General features: G+C 43.3%; 1 protein-coding gene across 5 annotated transcripts in view; it reads right to left on the bottom strand.

Moving 5' to 3' along the window:
- DCLK1 (doublecortin like kinase 1) overlaps positions 1-20,177 on the bottom strand; it is a 398,808-nt gene that overhangs the window by 64,647 nt on the left and 313,984 nt on the right. For all 5 annotated transcript variants that reach the window (XM_063429156.1, XM_063429163.1, XM_063429171.1 and 2 more), the window contains one exon: positions 2,854-3,000. In XM_063429156.1, the coding sequence (XP_063285226.1) occupies positions 2,854-3,000 (147 nt within the window). The remainder of the gene's footprint in view (positions 1-2,853; positions 3,001-20,177) is intronic.

The raw sequence follows: 20,177 nt of genomic DNA, 5'->3' as shown, positions 1-20,177 counted from the left end.
ATTGGGTAAAACGCAGCTCCTTAGAGAACATTGTCTACATTCCACCTAAAAATATTAATGGTTGCTGACATGTGGTAGCTACAGTATGGCCATCAACCAACCATGGACAATTATATCTATCTAGGGATTTATCTATGGATATACATTCCATGGATATAGATTATATATATTAGTGTTGTGCGTCACCTGCATATCTGGAGTTTTGGAGGCCCCCTTTGGCATAGAAACTTGAGAAGTCATCTTTTTCACGACTATCTCAGAGTTTCCAGCTAAACATGTAAATTAGCACTGACACACGTCGTATTTCAGACTTCACACTGCATTACCCTTAGCAGTGGACAGTGGAATTTTTTTTTTTAAACCAATGTATGGGTTATGTACAGTTTTGACTTTTGGGTAACATTTTGGGGAATAATTAATCTCTATAAAGTGGTTCAGGTGCCATGCCCCCATAGTTTATCCTAGTTCAACGGGAGGGGGTGCAATGTTTTCATTGCACAGTTTAAATGCCTCTGGTGGCTGTCATGCGTTTCCAATGAAATAGCCGACTAAAACTGAGATTGACACAGCACAGCGTTTTGGCCTACATTCACACTAGCCTCTCCATGCTATGGGAATGCACTGGATTGGCTGAGATCGTTGGTCCCTATGATCTCAGCCAAGGAGGCTGAGCTTCCCCATGGAGACAGGATTGGTGAGGATAAAAGATTAGTAAACGCCCTTGGGGATGGGGGGAATTAAACCAGTAACCTAGAAAATATAGCCTTGGGAATACATGTTGGAATTCCCAATACTATAGTGTTTCTTTAAAAGAAACCTTCTTGAACTGATCGGCACAACTTCTCAAGGCAGTGATTTCTATATCTTTACTATTACTTTAAATAACCATTTCCACTGGTATAGGTGAAATCTCCCCTCTTCAAATCAAAAAATGTTAAAACTAGGGATTTTATTTACTAAATGATTTATGTATTGCTAGCTATCGCTAGTAATATTATGTCGTTGGCTTTATTAATATGAATTAGAACTGCCTACATGAACAAACAGGGTTACTTACTAAAGTGAGAATTCAAAGTGACTCAATGTGAACCTGATCACAGAGATGACTTAAAAAACTTTCTAGTTCGGCTGGTCTGACCTGAAATTTCAAATTCATTCTGAATTCATATTGAATTCTCACATTAGTGAATAACTCTCATAGTGTTTAAAGACCCTACAACTGTGTAAAAGCCGTAGTACCGTACTACCTAACATTGTGTATATGTGTCATTTTTAATTAGAACATAAAATCACATTGTGATATACCGTATATACTCGAGTTTAAGACGAGTTTTTCAGCACATTTTTTTGTGCTGAAAAACCCCCACTCGTCTTATACTCGAGTGAGTGTCTGTATTATGGCAACTTACATTGCCATAATACAGACCAGGACCGCCGGGCTCATTACAAGCCCGGCGGTCCTGTTGGGGGCTGGCAGGAAGCTGTACCTTACCTTCACAGCAGCTCCTGTCAGCTCCCTTCTCTCTACTCCGGTCAGCTCCCCACTGCAAGTCTCGCAAGAGCCGCGGGGTCAGAGCGTGGCAACGCTACGCGCGGCCGCAAGACTTACAGAGGGAGCTGACCGGAGGAGAGAGAAGGGAGCTGACAGGAGCTGCTGTGAAGGTAAGGTACAGCTCGCTGCCAGCCCCCCTCCTACTACAGCCCATCCACTGGACCACCAGGGAATGAGAGCCCCCCTCCCTGGCCAGCTAACAAGCAGGGAGGGGGGACAAATAAAATATAAATAAAAATAATGAATTTAAAATAATTATATAATAATAATAATAATAGTAATAATAATATAGAAATAAAATATAATATATAAAAAAATAATATTTTAATAATAATAATAATGAAAAAAAATAATAATAAAAATGCCCACCCCCCCCACCAAGGCTCTGCATCAGACACACAAACACACTCTGCATCACACACACACTACATTTATACACACACACACTGTATTCATACACACCCACACTGCATTCATACACACACACAAACTACATTCATACACACACACACTGCATTCATACACACACTGCACACACTGCATTCATACACACACTGCATTATATACACACACACTACGCACACTGCATTCTAACACACACACTGCATTCATACACATACACTGCACTCATACACACACACACACACCGCATTCATACAAACACACACACACACTGCATTCATTATATACACACACTGTAAATATTCAATTAATATAATTTTGGGGAGATAATTTTATTTAGAAATTTACCAGTAGATGCTGCATTTCCCACCCTAGTCTTATACTCGAGTCAATACGTTTTCCCAGTTTTTTTGGGTAAAATTAGGGGTCTCGACTTATATTCGGGTCGACCTATACTCGAGTATATACGGTATTCAATGTTTAAGCACAAGAACCCCAACCAATTCCTATAACATACACAACTTCCCACAAGCCCAATAGCCAATACTGAATGTGAATGAAGAAAAAAAATCTATTAAAAAATTTACACAAAATTTAGGTTCAATGGATTACAGAGACAAGTGTGGGGAATTGAGATTTTTTTTTTTGGAATACTTTGGTTTCTAAAATGAATTTTGCAAGTTGATTAAAATATCATTGTCAACTAATTAAAGAACATTTGTAATATTTTACAATTTTGTGTATACAACAACAAGAAAGAACATTTTGATGATCACTTACATGGAATAGATCTGGTATAGGTAAACGGTAAAGATGAACATGACGTACATTGAATAACTGAGCTGCGTATTTTAATGCCTAACTCCTCATCCCCCCACTAGAACAAAGTAAAGTCTTACCAGCAGGTTCTCAGGTTTGATGTCTCTATGAACAATGTTTAAGCTGTGCAGGTATTTGATGGCACTCATTAGATTATACAGCATTCCGTTTGCATCTCGCTCTGTGTATTTGTTAGTTGAAGTTATAGCGTCAAATAAATCTCCTCCCTTCGATAAAAAAAAAAATAGTAATACAGTAAGTACTAAGTACAATAAAATAATTAACATATAATAGTAAAAAAACATTTCATACTGGTACTCGAGTTTACTAGATATTATACTAGGTATCATAATATATTTATTTATCATGAAAAAATAACTTGTGTTAAACAGTATATATATAGGTTACCTTTAAATTTCATATATTTAATGATATAGTTAGTATCAATGGATGTTAACATGGTGCTATGCATTCCTTAAATAAAAATAAAAATCACAATTGCATTAAATATCCATTTTTTTTTACAATTTAGTTAAATTTTAAATCAATTATAAAAGGGCTGAAAGAAAAAAGATACGATAAATAAAGATACGGCATTATATATGCATTTTAAATTGTAAACTTTCATTTGCTGCCTCTATGTTTGCTGGGGACTAACCTTTATTAAGGATTCTGCTTGCTGCCATGGTGGCGCAATTAGGGAGATTTAAGAAAATTTTTCCACTGACAGCCATAAAGTCAGGGTTCCAGGAACTAATTAATGTCTCGCCTTAATTTTCCCTCTCTTTTAGCTGATGGTTTGTAGATACAGACCGTGCATCGAGCCAATCCCAGGCATTCACGTATCTTGTGTGAACTTATGAGTGCGTCCTAATTGTAATGTGAATATGTATATGTTGCTATGTGTGTATGTGTGTAATCACTATGTGTGCGTGTCAGATTTCCTCTGTGTGCATGTGTGCAATGTCAGTATGTATTTATGTTAATATACATGTGTCTGTCCGTATGGGTGTATGTCAGATTTTGTGTGTGTGTGTGCGCAATGCCATTATGTGTGTATGCTAGTGTTCAAGTGTATATAGCAAACTAAGATGAGAACGTACATGCCTAAAGTGAGGATACAGCCATTTAGGTGCATCCAGGAGGGGGCAAACCAGTTTGTAGAGAAAACGTGGGCACACCAGGTGGTATAAAACGTAGGCTTTATTAGGGAAAAGATACAGCGACATTTCAGAGCAGTTCATGAGCTTTATCAGGACCGTTAGTGTAGGCTTGTCTGTATTTCTACATGTGTTATAACAGTTTGAGTTTTTGTGACTGCGTGTATAATGTAAATATGTATTTTAGTGCTTTTCTGTGTTTGTATGGCTGTGTGTGTTTGTAAGTAGTCTGCTCAGAACACTGAGTTACATTCCCTCACCTTCATAGGCGTGCGCACGGGGTGTGCCGGGTGTGCCTGGGCACACCCTAATCCCCGCGGCACGCCTATGTATTGAGACCGGCAGGGGAGATCTCAGGATCCCCTCTGCCGGCTCATGCAGAGCCGGCGCTATCCGAGCGCCGGCTCTGCTCTCAGCCTCCCCTCACCGGCTCACAGGCATGGAGGGAGGCAGGAGAGGACCGGCGGAGCTATTGCCAGCAGCTCCGCCGGGTTCCTCTCGCGAGATCTGAGCGTTGCCGCGGCAACGCTCAGATCTCGCGTGAGTGAACTCTAGCCCTGCGGGGCTAGAGTTCACTCTCCTCTGGACCACCAGGGAAGGATGGCAGCAGCAGCAGGATCCCCCCTCCCAGGCATAAGGTAACAAGGGAGGGGGGATAACTGATCTGCCCCCACCTCCACTGGACCACCAGGGACAAGGAACAAGAATCCCCCCTCCCCACATAAAGTAAGAAGGGAGGGGGGATATTAAATAATGTACCCCCACCTCCACCCCCCACAGCACACACACACACACACAGCACCCACAGACATACACAGCACCCACACACATACACAGCACCCACAGACATACACAGCACCCACACACAGCACCCACAGACATACACAGCACCCACACACATACACAGCACCCACAGACATACACAGCACACCCACAGACATACACAGCACACCCACACACATACACAGCACACCCACAGACATACACAGCACCCACAGACATACACAGCACCCACAGACATACACAGCACCCACAGACATACACAGCACACCCACAGACATACACAGCACACCCACACACATACACAGCACACCCACAGACATACACAGCACCCACAGACATACACAGCACCCACAGACATACACAGCACCCACAGACATACACAGCACCCACACACATACAGCACCTACACACATACAGCACCCACAGACACACAGCACCGACAGACACACAGCACCCACACACATACAGCACCCACAGACACACAGCACCCACAGACACAGCACCCACACACATACAGCACCCACACACACATACAGCACCCACACACACAGCACCCTCACAAACACAAACAGGACCCTAACACACACACACAAAACACTACCAGTACCCTCACACACAAACAGCACCCTGACACACAGTACATTTACAGCACCCTCACAAGTGCACACACACACACACAAACAGCACCCTGACACACAGTACATTCACAGCACCCTCACAAGCACGCACACACAAACACCGTCACCCACATAGTACACTACCAACACACACACATCACACTAACAGCACCCTCACACAGCACACACACAGCTTTGTGTGTGTGTGTGTGTATATATGTGTATATATATACATACATATACATATATATATATATATATATATATATATATATACAAGTGAAAGCTTGGCACTCTCCTCAAAGACAATAAACGTGTCTTAATATGCCTGGGTGCAAATTGCTGGCGTCAAATATATACAGAAAAATGAAAAATCAAAATGCACTCACAGGTCTTCTTAAGTGGAACACTTAGTGCTTTATTGTTTCATAACTGGTGTACAAAAATCAATCGACGTTTCGACCCTGCCGGGTCTTTTTCAAGATCACAGAGTACATGGCAGTGAAGTGTTTATATATGAAATACAAATCTAAATCAATGTGCACTTACCCAATGGTGAAGTGAGGAGGAGTGAGTCTGCCCGTTAGAACCCGGAAGTGCTTGGAAGCCGCATAGAACGTCACGTGATCGGGACGTCGGACGGAAGAAAAGTGGTTGCCGAGGCAATGATATACACAGAAAAAACTAAGATGCCGGGCGCAAGTGAAACGCTGTGGAGAACAGAGTGGGTAGTGTAGACTACCGAAAAGTCTATATAGCTCAGATGCCAGGAAAGGGTGCTAATAGACAAACCAGTGCAGTGCACTGACGTGTTAAGGGTTATAAACACAAATGTGACAAAAGGTGCCCAACCAAAAAAATACAACCAATGAGACAACACAAAAAGCCTGACATCATAAATTAAAGATTAAAATCAAAGCGGAGAATACATATATTTATACAATGTTATATGCATAATATATACATGATTTATACACTAAAGCATGCTGTAAAATGTACTGATAATGTGATGATCTAGTACTACAAAATATATCATAAACTCTAAAGGTGACACGGACTTACTCCAATACCTATATATATTTTTCTAAATAAGTATCATATCTAAAGGATAAATGGGACAGCCCATGAGTAACAAACTGACCCCACTTGGAGTAGTCTGAGGTACCCATGGACTGATCTAAAGTCCCATATCAGAACAACTTAATAGATAATTGAGCAGGAAAATAAATCAATAAGTGACCAAATGCCACTAACAACTACATCTAGCTTAATGCCAGATATTAACACTCAGTTGACTATCTAAGACAGAACAAACTTTAAATCCGATATGCAAAATGGTAGTACGTTACTGATAGCATATGATTGCTATGTACAAATGAACAAACTAATAATAAATAATAACTAAAAACATAACAAAAATACTCTAATGCTGATCGAACACTCACGTCTAATGGAATCACATAGATCTCTATGTGTGGCTAATCTATAATAGGATCTATCCTGTAGAATCATAATTGTAGCATATAATTGCTACATACATATCAAACACCAAAAGTGAAGATAGAGATAATAATAGTCCATCCCCAACATAACTGATAATCTTAGAACACTCTCGACTGCCTGGAAAAGATTAGTATGCCCAGAGGATGCTGGTAGCATATGATTGCTACCTATGAAAAAAATATATAATAAAAAAGTATAATAAAAGATTATAATAAGAAATGTTAATGTAAATACGTGGTAAACGGATCTCGATGGTACAGGAAAAACCAAACCTATGATGATAATGATCTCCACCCTCATGAGAACATAGAATATATGATGTTTTCGTTTAGTCCCTTAGGTGTAACTGTGTCCAAATAATGGATCCAATAGGCTTCTCTGTGTAAAAGGATTTTGGATCAATCGCCGCCTCGGTCTAGAGGAGGTACATGGTCAATCCCAATAAATTTAAGTGTGGGAAGATGGTGTTGCTGTCACGATCCCGGGGAACCCAACACGCTAACACACACACAGACACACACACAGAAAGTGTGCTGTACCGGTCCTTAGAGTGGCCGGGCTAAGCACACAAAGAATAGTCAGGAGACAAGCCGAGTAAGGGGAACCAGAAAACAGAATAACGAGAAACAAGCCGAGGTCAAAGGGTAGGAGAAAGTCACAAAGTCAGTATAACAAGCCAGAGGGTACGTAACCAGAAAGCACACGTTCACAATCAATACTATAAAGCAAAGACCACAACAGGGCACAGATAGACAGGAAAGGTAAGTATTTAAATCCTAGCCTGAATCCTGATTGGCTAACCACCAATCAGTATTAACAAACACACGTGGGGGATATCTATACCCCCCACTGTGTTTGTTGCACTGTAGCTTTAACGCCGGGTCACGTGAGTGACCCCGGCGCTTAGATAATAGTGCCGGCTCCCAGCGTGCAGCGTTAGACATGCTGCCGCTGGGAGGAGGAGAGGAGGACGCGAGCGGCGTGTCAGGAGGAGAGGACGCCGCTCGCTTAACGGTAAGGGGAGAGGGGACCGCGGGCGGCGACGGACCGAGGGTGAGTGCTGCGAGAGGATTGCAGCCTCCCCTCACCGCTGCCCGCGGAGCCCTGACATAACCCCCCCCTCGAAGACCGCCCAGGGGGCGGGAAGCTGAAGGCTTCAAAGGAAACCGCGCATGAAAGGAGCGGATCAAGGAGGGGGCGTCCAAGTCAGAGACAGAAACCCACGACCGCTCCTCCGGGCCATAACCCTTCCAATCAACCAGATACTGCAACCGACCTCGAGAGAAACGAGAATCAAGGAGAGCAGCCACCTCATATACGTCACTAGAGACCGCGCGGAGGGCATCGGAACGCCTGAGAGAGCCAGAGAACCGATTACAGAGCAAGGGCTTCAAAAGGGAGGTGTGAAAGGTGTTAGGTATGCGCATGGAAGGGGGCAAGGCCAGGGAGTAGGATACAGGATTCACCCTACGCAACACCTTATAGGGACCAAGGAACTTGGGCGCGAACTTCATCGAGGGAACCCTAAGGCGGAGATTCCTAGAGGACAACCAAACCCTATCACCCGGAGCATAAGAAGGAGCCGCACACCTACGACGATCAGCAAACCTCTTTTGAGTAGCAGCAGCACGACAAAGAGCAGCATGGACCTGATCCCACATCTTCCGTAAGGAGGCGAGGTGCTCGTCCAAAGCGGGCATTCCCTTGTCGGAGAATACACCGGGAAGGACAGCGGGTTGGAACCCATAAGCCACCATAAAAGGACTTACGCCAGTAGAAGAATGAGACACAGTGTTCCTGGCAAACTCAGCCCAGGGAAGGAGACGGGACCAGTTGTCCTGGTGTGCATTCGTGAAACAGCGTAAATACAACTCCACAGACTGATTTGCTCGTTCGGCAGCTCCATTAGATTGCGGATGATAGGAGGAAGTAAACGATAAGGAGACCCCCATCTCAGTACAAAAGCCTCTCCAAAACCGAGAGACAAACTGAGGGCCCCTGTCAGATACGATATCTTGTGGTATACCATGCAAGCGGAACACTTCTTTGGCAAACACCTGAGCCAACTGAACCGCAGAAGGTAGCTTCTTAAGCGGAATGAAGTGCGCCATTTTGGAGAACCTATCCGTTACAGTCAAAATTACTGTCTGCCCATCAGATGAAGGAAGATCCACAATAAAGTCCATGGATAAGTGTGTCCACGGTTTCTTGGGTACAGATAGGGGCATAAGGAGTCCCAGGGGTTTAACATTAGGGGACTTACACTGTGTACAGACACGGCAAGCCTGCACGTAATCTACCACGTCTTTTTTGAGTGAGGGCCACCAAAACTGTTGGAGAAGACCCTTGTAAGTCTTGGTAACCCCTGGATGACCAGCCGTTTTGGCTGTGTGAAATAAAGTCAACAACTTCTTTCTGTCTTTTACTTTCACGTACAGCTTACCAGTAGGGGTCTCAGAGGGTGCTTGGGGTTGGTATGACTTGATACCATCAAGGAAAAGAGACGAGATAACCAAACGGGTAGTAGCTATTATATTAGTTGTGGGTACAATGGGCTCAGGAGTGGAGGTAATAGAATCTACAGGTTCGTACTGGCGGGAGATGGCATCAGCCTTGACATTTCGGTAACCAGGCCTGTATGTGATTATGTACTGAAAACGTGAGAGAAATAAAGACCATCTAGCCTGACGAGAGGATAACCTCTTAGCATCTGCGATATAGGATAGATTTTTATGATCGGTTATAACCAAAATCTTGTGTCTAGCTCCCTCTAACAAGTACCTCCATTCTTTAAATGCCATCACTATAGCTAATAATTCCCTGTTCCCAACGTCGTAATTCTTTTCAGACTCTGACAAGCGTTTTGAAAAGTAACCACAGGGAAGGAGGGGTTCGTCATACGATTGTCTTTGTGACAACACTGCTCCTATACCTGATTCAGAGGCGTCTACTTCCAGTACAAAGGGAAGGGAAGGATCAGGATGGTGTAACACAGGGGCAGTGGCAAATGCCTTTTTTAGAGTCTCGAAGGCCACAATAGCATTAGGATTCCAAACCCTGGGGTGTAAACCCTTTTTTGTCAGTTTAGTGATAGGGGAAATAATGGATGAGAAGTTTTTAACAAACTTTCTATAATAATTGGCAAACCCTATAAATCGCTGTATTGCCTTAAGTCCTTGGGGAAGGGGCCAGGACAGTATAGCTTCCAATTTTGAAGGATCCATGCTGAATCCTTGTTCAGAAATAACATAACCCAGGAATTGTACAGAGGTTTGGTCGAATAAGCATTTCTCTAATTTACAATAAAGACCATTCTGCAACAACCTTTTAAGCACCATCCTAACATGAGTATGATGTGTCTTCAAATCTGGAGAATATACAAGTATGTCATCTAGGTAGACTACAGCACAGACATGCAGTAGATCTCTAAGGACATCGTTTATGAGGTCCTGAAAAACGGCAGGAGCATTACACAATCCAAAAGGCATGACCAGATACTCGTAATGCCCACTACGCGTATTGAACGCCGTTTTCCATTCATCATTCTCCTTAATACGAACAAGGTTATAAGCCCCCCTGAGGTCTAGTTTAGTAAAATATCTAGAACCTTTGACACGATCAAACAATTCGGTAATGAGGGGAATCGGATAGGCATTTTTAATCGTTATATTGTTTAGGGCTCTGTAGTCTATACACGGTCTCAAATCGCCCTCCTTTTTTGCCACAAAAAAGAAACCAGCACCAGCAGGAGAGGAGGACCTTCTAATAAAACCTTTACTTAAGGCCTCTCGTATGTACTCCTCCATGACCTGGTTTTCTTTCTCAGAAAGAGGGTAGACCTTACCCCTAGGAGGCATAGTACCCGGTAATAGGTTTATGGCACAGTCATACTCACGGTGTGGGGGTAGCTTATCTGCCTCCCTTTTTTCGAAAACCAAAGCAAGGTCTGCATACACAGAAGGGACAGAAACAGAAAGCGGTTTAGCCGTGGGCACGTTAAGTAAACAAATGGGACGTACTTGGGCCATACAGTCTCGTTGACAAGATTCCCCCCAGGAGAGTATGTCTAAACAACCCCAATCAAGTACTGGGTTGTGTTTCACTAACCAGGGAAAACCCAGAACAATGGAAGCAGTAGGGGAGTCAATTATTTGGAAGGTTATCCTTTCCTTGTGTAAAGCACCCACACACATCTCTATATCTTGGGTCTCATGGGTCACCAGAGGTCTCTCAAGTGGTCTACCATCTATGGCCTCAACGGCCAAGGGTGTGGCCTTTTGGATCAAAGTCAAGGCTGCGGTTCTGGCAAAGGTCTCATCCATAAGGTTGTCAGCCGCACCTGAATCGATCAAGGCTTTAGTTGTTATGGTGGTTTTATTGACCAAAAGAGAGACCGTAATAAATGGTCTGGAGATGGACACATGAGGGGACAAAGTCATAACACCCGAGGCCGACCCCTCTCTAGGCCTTAGGTGCTGGAGTTTCCCTGTAATTTAGGGCATGTATTACAGTGGTGACCCCTCTTTCCACAATAGAGACATAACCCCTCCCTTCTACGATACGTTCTTTCAGCCTCAGTTAACCCCGTAGCACCCAATTGCATGGGTTCGGGGGATGGTTGCCTAGGAGCGGGTAACGCTAGTAATGCAGTACTGGGTAGAGCAGGTAACACCCGTGTATCCAGCCGTCTTTGACTACGTCTCTCTCTAATGCGGTTATCAATAAGGATTACGTAGTCTATAATATCATCTAGAAGGACAGGCAGTTCCCTGGATGCTATTTCCTCCAGTATGTAAGCGGCCAAACCCTCCTGAAAGGCTGTTACGAGGGCGTCGTTATTCCAAACCACTTCAGCTGCTAGAGTGCGGAATTCGATAGTATAATCCGCTACAGATCTGTTACCCTGTCGAACCCTAAGCAGAGCTTTGCCAGCAGAGGCAACCCTACCGGGTTGATCAAACGTGCGTTTGAATGCTGACAAAAAATCCGCAAAGGACATAGGAGACATATTTTCCCACATGGGGTTTGCCCATGCTAAAGCTCTCCCAGACAGGTGGTTTATCAAAAAGGCAATTTTGGATCTGTCGGTGGGATAGGAACGTGGATTCATCACCAGATGGATGTCAATTTGATTGAGGAAACCACGACACAATGCTGGGTCACCACTATAGCGCTGTGGCGGTGTCATATGGACTACATGGGCAGGAACGGGTACTGGAGTGGCAATGGGTTCGGACACAGCAGCAACCGCCTCCTGGACGGCAGGCTGCAGGTGTGCAGTACGAGCCAGTATGGTCTGCAAAGCTTGAGCAAACTGATCCATACGGTGGTCCAAGCCATCCATTCTAGCCTCCTGATTAACTAGGAGCTGTGGTATGTAGGCAGGTTCCATTATGGCCCTGTTGTAATGTCACGATCCCGGGGAACCCAACACGCTAACACACACACAGACACACACACAGAAAGTGTGCTGTACCGGTCCTTAGAGTGGCCGGGCTAAGCACACAAAGAATAGTCAGGAGACAAGCCGAGTAAGGGGAACCAGAAAACAGAATAACGAGAAACAAGCCGAGGTCAAAGGGTAGGAGAAAGTCACAAAGTCAGTATAACAAGCCAGAGGGTACGTAACCAGAAAGCACACGTTCACAATCAATACTATAAAGCAAAGACCACAACAGGGCACAGATAGACAGGAAAGGTAAGTATTTAAATCCTAGCCTGAATCCTGATTGGCTAACCACCAATCAGTATTAACAAACACACGTGGGGGATATCTATACCCCCACTGTGTTTGTTGCACTGTAGCTTTAACGCCGGGTCACGTGAGTGACCCCGGCGCTTAGATAATAGTGCCGGCTCCCAGCGTGCAGCGTTAGACATGCTGCCGCTGGGAGGAGGAGAGGAGGACGCGAGCGGCGTGTCAGGAGGAGAGGACGCCGCTCGCTTAACGGTAAGGGGAGAGGGGACCGCGGGCGGCGACGGACCGAGGGTGAGTGCTGCGAGAGGATTGCAGCCTCCCCTCACCGCTGCCCGCGGAGCCCTGACAGTTGCATAGCCAAGAAATGTTTAGCCACGGGTTTTTCCGTGGTTTGGTCCCGATATGCCGTCATTATCCCGGATCGATGACCCCTCATCCTATCGCGTAATGTGAGGTCTGTCTTCCCGACATACGATAGTCCACATGGACAGGTCACCATGTAGATGACATGGTCTGTCGTGCAGGTGATGTAGTGCTTAATCGGTATCCGTTTGCCCGTGTGTGGGTGGGCAAAGGAGGTGCTGGTCAGCATATGGCTACACGTTACACAACCAGTGCACTTAAAGCAGCCTTTCTTTTTTATCCATGTTTTCTTAGTATAACATTGTGTAGGATCGTTCCGAACTAATAAGTCCCTCAGATTACGGTTTCTTTTGTAGCTGATCATAGGATGTTGTTGGAAAATCGACGGGAGATTCTTATCGGCTTGAATTACATCCCAATGCCTGTGTATCGTGTTTTTTATTTTTGTTGTTGCTGTGTGGTAGGTCATAGGGAGAAACAATTGTGTCTTCTTGGTTTTGCTATTGACGCTAAAATCTAAGCGTTCTCTGGCTCTTTTTTCAGCAATCTCCAATGTGTGAGGGGCATAGCCTCTATCAATAAAGCGTTGTTTCATTTCCGCCAGCTGAGTATTCATATGAGAGATGTCACTGTTATAGTGTAGGACTCTGAGAAACTGAGAGATAGGCAGAGAGTCTTTTAGATGTTGGGGGTGAAAGCTGGTGGCTAATAGGATAGCATTTCTGTCCGTGTCTTTGCGGTGTAAAGTATAGCCAATTTCACCCATATTTTTGTACAATAAAACATCCAAAAAGGGAATTTGGTCACGATTCTGATTGAGAGTGAATTTTATGGTGGTGGGTAACGTGTTTAATTGTTGAACCATATCTTCCAATTCCTGATTTGGAGAAGTCCATAGGAGAAGGATGTCATCCACAAATCTTAAATACCTCAGTATATTATTTGCGTATGTGGAGAAAATGTATTGTTGTTCGAACCATGACATGAAGATGTTAGCGTATGATGGAGCCATGGCCGCCCCCATAGCAGTCCCAGATATTTGCAAATAAAAATTACCCTCGAATTTAAAATAATTGCAAGAGAGTGCAATAGTGAGTAATTCCAAAATAAATTCGATAGGGGGGCCTTTGTATGTTGTACATTTGGACAAGGTAATGCGGACAGCTTCAATCCCTTCCGCTTGGGGTATTGCCGTATATAGGTTCTGAACGTCCAGAGTGACAAAAATAAATTCACTTTGTATATTCTGGCCGAGTTCTCTGAGCTGTCTTAAAAGGTCCTGGGTGTCTTTGAGGCAAAATGGCAACCCTTTAACGCAATCCTGTAGATGATGATCCACGTATTTAGCAATCGGTTCTAATAAACCACCCCTGGCCGAGACTATGGGTCTGCCTGGTGGATTGTGGCTGGATTTGTGGATCTTAGGCAGGGTGTACAATACAGGGTGTATAGGATGGATCACCAAGAGATATTTTGCTGTATTAGAATCGATATAACCAGCTTGAAGGCCGATATCGATGAGTTGTTGGATCTTTTTTTGAAATGTCTGAACAGGATCATACGTGAGTTTACGATATGTGGAAATGTCATTCAGTTGACGCATAATTTCACACTTATATTGCTGGTATGATTGAATCACAACGCCTCCGCCTTTATCTGCGGGGCGAATTACAATGTTCACATCATCACGAAGATCTTGAAGTGCAGTTTTTTCATCCAAGGTCAGATTGGGTCTATATTTGGGCGGTGTTTTTATGATACAAGTGTTCCTTGGATTGGATGGTAATAGTGGTTGAGGAGGTCGGGAAAGAGCTAATCCAGGTGAAAAAAACTATATAAAAAGAACGCTTTCTCAAATTTAACCTCTCTAAAACTGAACTCCTTGTCTTTCCTCCTCCTAATACTGATCCTCCTCTCTCACTCTCCCTTCAAGTCAGTGATATCCACATAAGTCCATCCCTACAAGCGCGCTGTCTTGGCGTCATACTTGACTCTGGTCTCACCTTTGAGTCTCACATCCAGTTTGTTGCCAAGTCCTGTAGGTTCCAACTCAAAAACATAGCCCGCATCCGCCCCTTTCTTACGCAAGATGCTACCAAGGAGCTTGTCCATGCTCTAGTAATTTCCCGCATGGATTACTGTAACCCTCTCCTGATTGGTCTCCCCAAAAGCCGTACTGCCCCGCTACAGTCTGTAATGAATGCTGCAGCTAGACTGATTTTCCTATCCAGTCGGTCCTCTCACACCTCGCCCCTCTGCCAGTCCTTACATTGGCTCCCTGTATCCTATAGGAGTCAATTCAAAGTGCTAACCCATACATTTAAAGCACTGAACAATTCCAGCCCCTCTTATATCTCTTCACTGATCCAGAGGTATGCCCCTCCTCGGACCCTCCGCTCTGCCCGCGACCACCTCCTGACCGCTGCTCGCACCCGTACGGCCAACTCACGCTTGCAGGACTTCTCACGGGCGGCTCCTCTCCTATGGAATAACTTGCCTACTGCCATCAGACTCTCCCCTAGTCTTCAATCATTTAAGAAGGGCCTTAAATCCCATCTCTTCAGGAAAGCGTATGGCCTCCCAGAGTAATCTCTCCCTTACATACCTGTCCCTATGGGATAGTGCTTTGCTCTCTCCTCCAGCTCTGCTTCACTCCTACTTGATATTTCCTATCCTAATGTTTCTAATACCCCACCTCCTATAGACTGTAAGCTCATTTGAGCAGGGTCCTCTTCAACCTATTATTCCTGTAAGTTTTCTTGTAATTGTCTTATTTATTGTTACATCCCCCCCTCTCAAAATATTGTAAAGCGCTACGGAATCTGTTGGCGCTATATAAATGGCAATAATAATAATAATAATAATAATATAAGTGTGAAATTATGCGTCAACTGAATGACATTTCCACATATCGTAAACTCACGTATGATCCTGTTCAGACATTTCAAAAAAAGATCCAACAACTCATCGATATCGGCCTTCAAGCTGGTTATATCGATTCTAATACAGCAAAATATCTCTTGGTGATCCATCCTATACACCCTGTATTGTACACCCTGCCTAAGATCCACAAATCCAGCCACAATCCACCAGGCAGACCCATAGTCTCGGCCAGGGGTGGTTTATTAGAACCGATTGCTAAATACGTGGATCATCATCTACAGGATTGCGTTAAAGGGTTGCCATTTTGCCTCAAAGACACCCAGGACCTTTTAAGACAGCTCAGAGAACTCGGCCAGAATATACAAAGTGAATTTATTTTTGTCACTCTGGACGTTCAGAACCTATATACGGCAATTCCCCAAGCGGAAGGGATTGAAGCTGTCCGCATTACCTTGTCCAAATGTACAACATACAAAGGCCCCCCTATCGAATTTATTTTGGAATTACTCACTATTGCACTCTCTTGCAATTATTTTAAATTCGAGGGTAATTTTTATTTGCAAATATCTGGGACTGCTATGGGGGCGGCCATGGCTCCATCATACGCTAACATCTTCATGTCATGGTTCGAACAACAATACATTTTCTCCACATACGCAAATAATATACTGAGGTATTTCAGATTTGTGGATGACATCCTTCTCCTATGGACTTCTACAAACCAGGAATTGGAAGATATGGTTCAACAATTAAACACGTTACCCACCACCATAAAATTCACTCTCAATCAGAATCGTGACCAAATTCCCTTTTTGGATGTTTTATTGTACAAAAATATGGGTGAAATTGGCTATACTTTACACCGCAAAGACACGGACAGAAATACTATCCTATTAGCCACCAGCTTTCACCCCCAACATCTAAAAGACTCTCTGCCTATCTCTCAGTTTCTCAGAGTCCTACGCTATAACAGTGACATCTCTCATATGAATACTCAGCTGGCGGAAATGAAACAACGCTTTATTGATAGAGGCTATGCCCCTCACACATTGGAGATTGCTGAAAAAAGAGCCAGAGAACGCTTAGATTTTAGTGTCAATAGCAAAACCAAGAAGACACAATTGTTTCTCCCTATGACCTACCACACAGCAACTACAAAAATAAAAAACACGATACACAGGCATTGGGATGTAATTCAAGCGGATAAGAATCTCCCGTCGATTTTCCAACAACGTCCTATGATCAGCTACAAAAGAAACCGTAATCTGAGGGACTTATTAGTTCGGAACGATCCTACACAATGTTATACTAAGAAAACATGGATAAAAAAGAAAGGCTGCTTTAAGTGCACTGGTTGTGTAACGTGTAGCCATATGCTGACCAGCACCTCCTTTGCCCACCCACACACGGGCAAACGGATACCGATTAAGCACTACATCACCTGCACGACAGACCATGTCATCTACATGGTGACCTGTCCATGTGGACTATCGTATGTCGGGAAGACAGACCTCACATTACGCGATAGGATGAGGGGTCATCGATCCGGGATAATGATGGCATATCGGGACCAAACCACGGAAAAACCCGTGGCTAAACATTTCTTGGCTATGCAACACCATCTTCCCACACTTAAATTTATTGGGATTGACCATGTACCTCCTCTAGACCGAGGCGGCGATCGATCCAAAATCCTTTTACACAGAGAAGCCTATTGGATCCATTATTTGGACACAGTTACACCTAAGGGACTAAACGAAAACATCATATATTCTATGTTCTCATGAGGGTGGAGATCATTATCATCATAGGTTTGGTTTTTCCTGTACCATCGAGATCCGTTTACCACGTATTTACATTAACATTTCTTATTATAATCTTTTATTATACTTTTTTATTATATATTTTTTTCATAGGTAGCAATCATATGCTACCAGCATCCTCTGGGCATACTAATCTTTTCCAGGCAGTCGAGAGTGTTCTAAGATTATCAGTTATGTTGGGGATGGACTATTATTATCTCTATCTTCACTTTTGGTGTTTGATATGTATGTAGCAATTATATGCTACAATTATGATTCTACAGGATAGATCCTATTATAGATTAGCCACACATAGAGATCTATGTGATTCCATTAGACGTGAGTGTTCGATCAGCATTAGAGTCTTTTTGTTATGTTTTTAGTTATTATTTATTATTAGTTTGTTCATTTGTACATAGCAATCATATGCTATCAGTAACGTACTACCATTTTGCATATCGGATTTAAAGTTTGTTCTGTCTTAGATAGTCAACTGAGTGTTAATATCTGGCATTAAGCTAGATGTAGTTGTTAGTGGCATTTGGTCACTTATTGATTTATTTTCCTGCTCAATTATCTATTAAGTTGTTCTGATATGGGACTTTAGATCAGTCCATGGGTACCTCAGACTACTCCAAGTGGGGTCAGTTTGTTACTCATGGGCTGTCCCATTTATCCTTTAGATATGATACTTATTTAGAAAAATATATATAGGTATTGGAGTAAGTCCGTGTCACCTTTAGAGTTTATGATATATTTTGTAGTACTAGATCATCACATTATCAGTACATTTTACAGCATGCTTTAGTGTATAAATCATGTATATATTATGCATATAACATTGTATAAATATATGTTGTTCTCCGCTTTGATTTTAATCTTTAATTTATGATGTCAGGCTTTTTGTGTTGTCTCATTGGTTGTATTTTTTTGGTTGGGCACCTTTTGTCACATGTGTGTTTATAGCCCTTAACACGTCAGTGCACTGCACTGGTTTGTCTATTAGCACCCTTTCCTGGCATCTGAGCTATATAGACTTTTCGGTAGTCTACACTACCCACTCTGTTCTCCACAGCGTTTCACTTGCGCCCGGCATCTTAGTTTTTTCTGTGTATATCGTTGCCTCGGCAACCACTTTTCTTCCGTCCGACGTCCCGATCACGTGACGTTCTATGCGGCTTCCAAGCACTTCCGGGTTCTAACGGGCAGACTCACTCCACCTCACTTCACCATTGGGTAAGTGCACATTGATTTAGATTTGTATTTCATATATAAACACTTCACTGCCATGTACTCTGTGATCTTGAAAAAGACCCGGCAGGGTCGAAACGTTGATTGATTTTTGTACACCAGTTATGAAACAATAAAGCACTAAGTGTTCCACTTAAGAAGACCTGTGAGTGCATTTTGATTTTTCATTTTTCTGTATATATATATATATATACACACGCCGCGTGTGCTTGTGCTTGAGGGTGCACACCCTAATGCAATAGGCTGCACACGCATATGCTCACCTTCTCATTTATATTTCCGCACCTCCATGCCATGCCAAATTTTACTTGGCAGAGTCTGTGTCTGGTGTGGAGCCTTCTAATTATGTACTTTCTGAGGGGCTTCATACTACATACGGACAAGATTTAAATACCGCAAATTTCACCGTGATCCCTGTGATTGTGGGTATATTGCTATTTCTGGATATTGTTATTTTTCTGCTATGCATCACAGGAATAGTTATACAGAGGTCCCACAAGGCAGGTGGTTGTAGGGACATCTATTTATCTCAGACAGCCATGGGACCTCCATTACAAGTTGTACATGTGTACTCCTGAGGCTATCCAGTAGCACCATTAAGAGGCTGTCATAGCCATGGGACCACTATGACAGCCTATCGCTATCACAGCTGCCCTGTGGCATGACTGACAGCTGATGCCCATCTGCCATATCACATGCTAGGATCTTCTGTCAATTGGTTACTGCCAGACTACTTCACAATGGCGCAGTCCAGCAATAGTGCCTGATTCGCCCTCAGATTGATTAATCACCCGTGCAGCCAATCACAGCACAGGAATGACCTGCCTTAACTGTCAGTTGTCATAATGTAAGAACTACACCTCCCACAGTTCAGTGCTGCTCTACCAGCAATCTATCAAGGTGGAGATGGGGCGCCTCTTCCTGTGTGCGTTCTACTTTGGTACAGGTAGTACACCCCTGTCCCAGATTGTCAATATTTCTCATGCAGTTAAAGTTGCTACAGTTTTACTTCATTGAGGTACACAGTGCCTTCACCATACCTATCTGTCTGTCTGCCTGTCTGTCTGTCTATCTATCTATCTATCTATCTATCTATCTAGGAGGAGGTGAGAGAGCAGGGCGGGAGGTGACAGGAATGAGCTGGTGTTGTGCAAGATCTTTTCCATTCCTTTAGATACAAATAGAATTATATTGTTTCTTTTTTGACATCATGTTTTACCAAAATGTAGTAAATGCTTACAGATTTTCAGACATGGCTGGGCCACTAACATATTATTTAACTTTACTGTCCCTTTGAACAACTTAAAATGTTCCCCACGCATTAAATTCGACACATGGAGAAAA

Source organism: Pelobates fuscus, chromosome 1 (genome assembly GCF_036172605.1).
Source record: "Pelobates fuscus isolate aPelFus1 chromosome 1, aPelFus1.pri, whole genome shotgun sequence".
Classification (NCBI taxonomy): Eukaryota; Metazoa; Chordata; class Amphibia; order Anura; family Pelobatidae; genus Pelobates; species Pelobates fuscus.
This window is presented reverse-complemented; position numbering and strand designations above follow the sequence as displayed.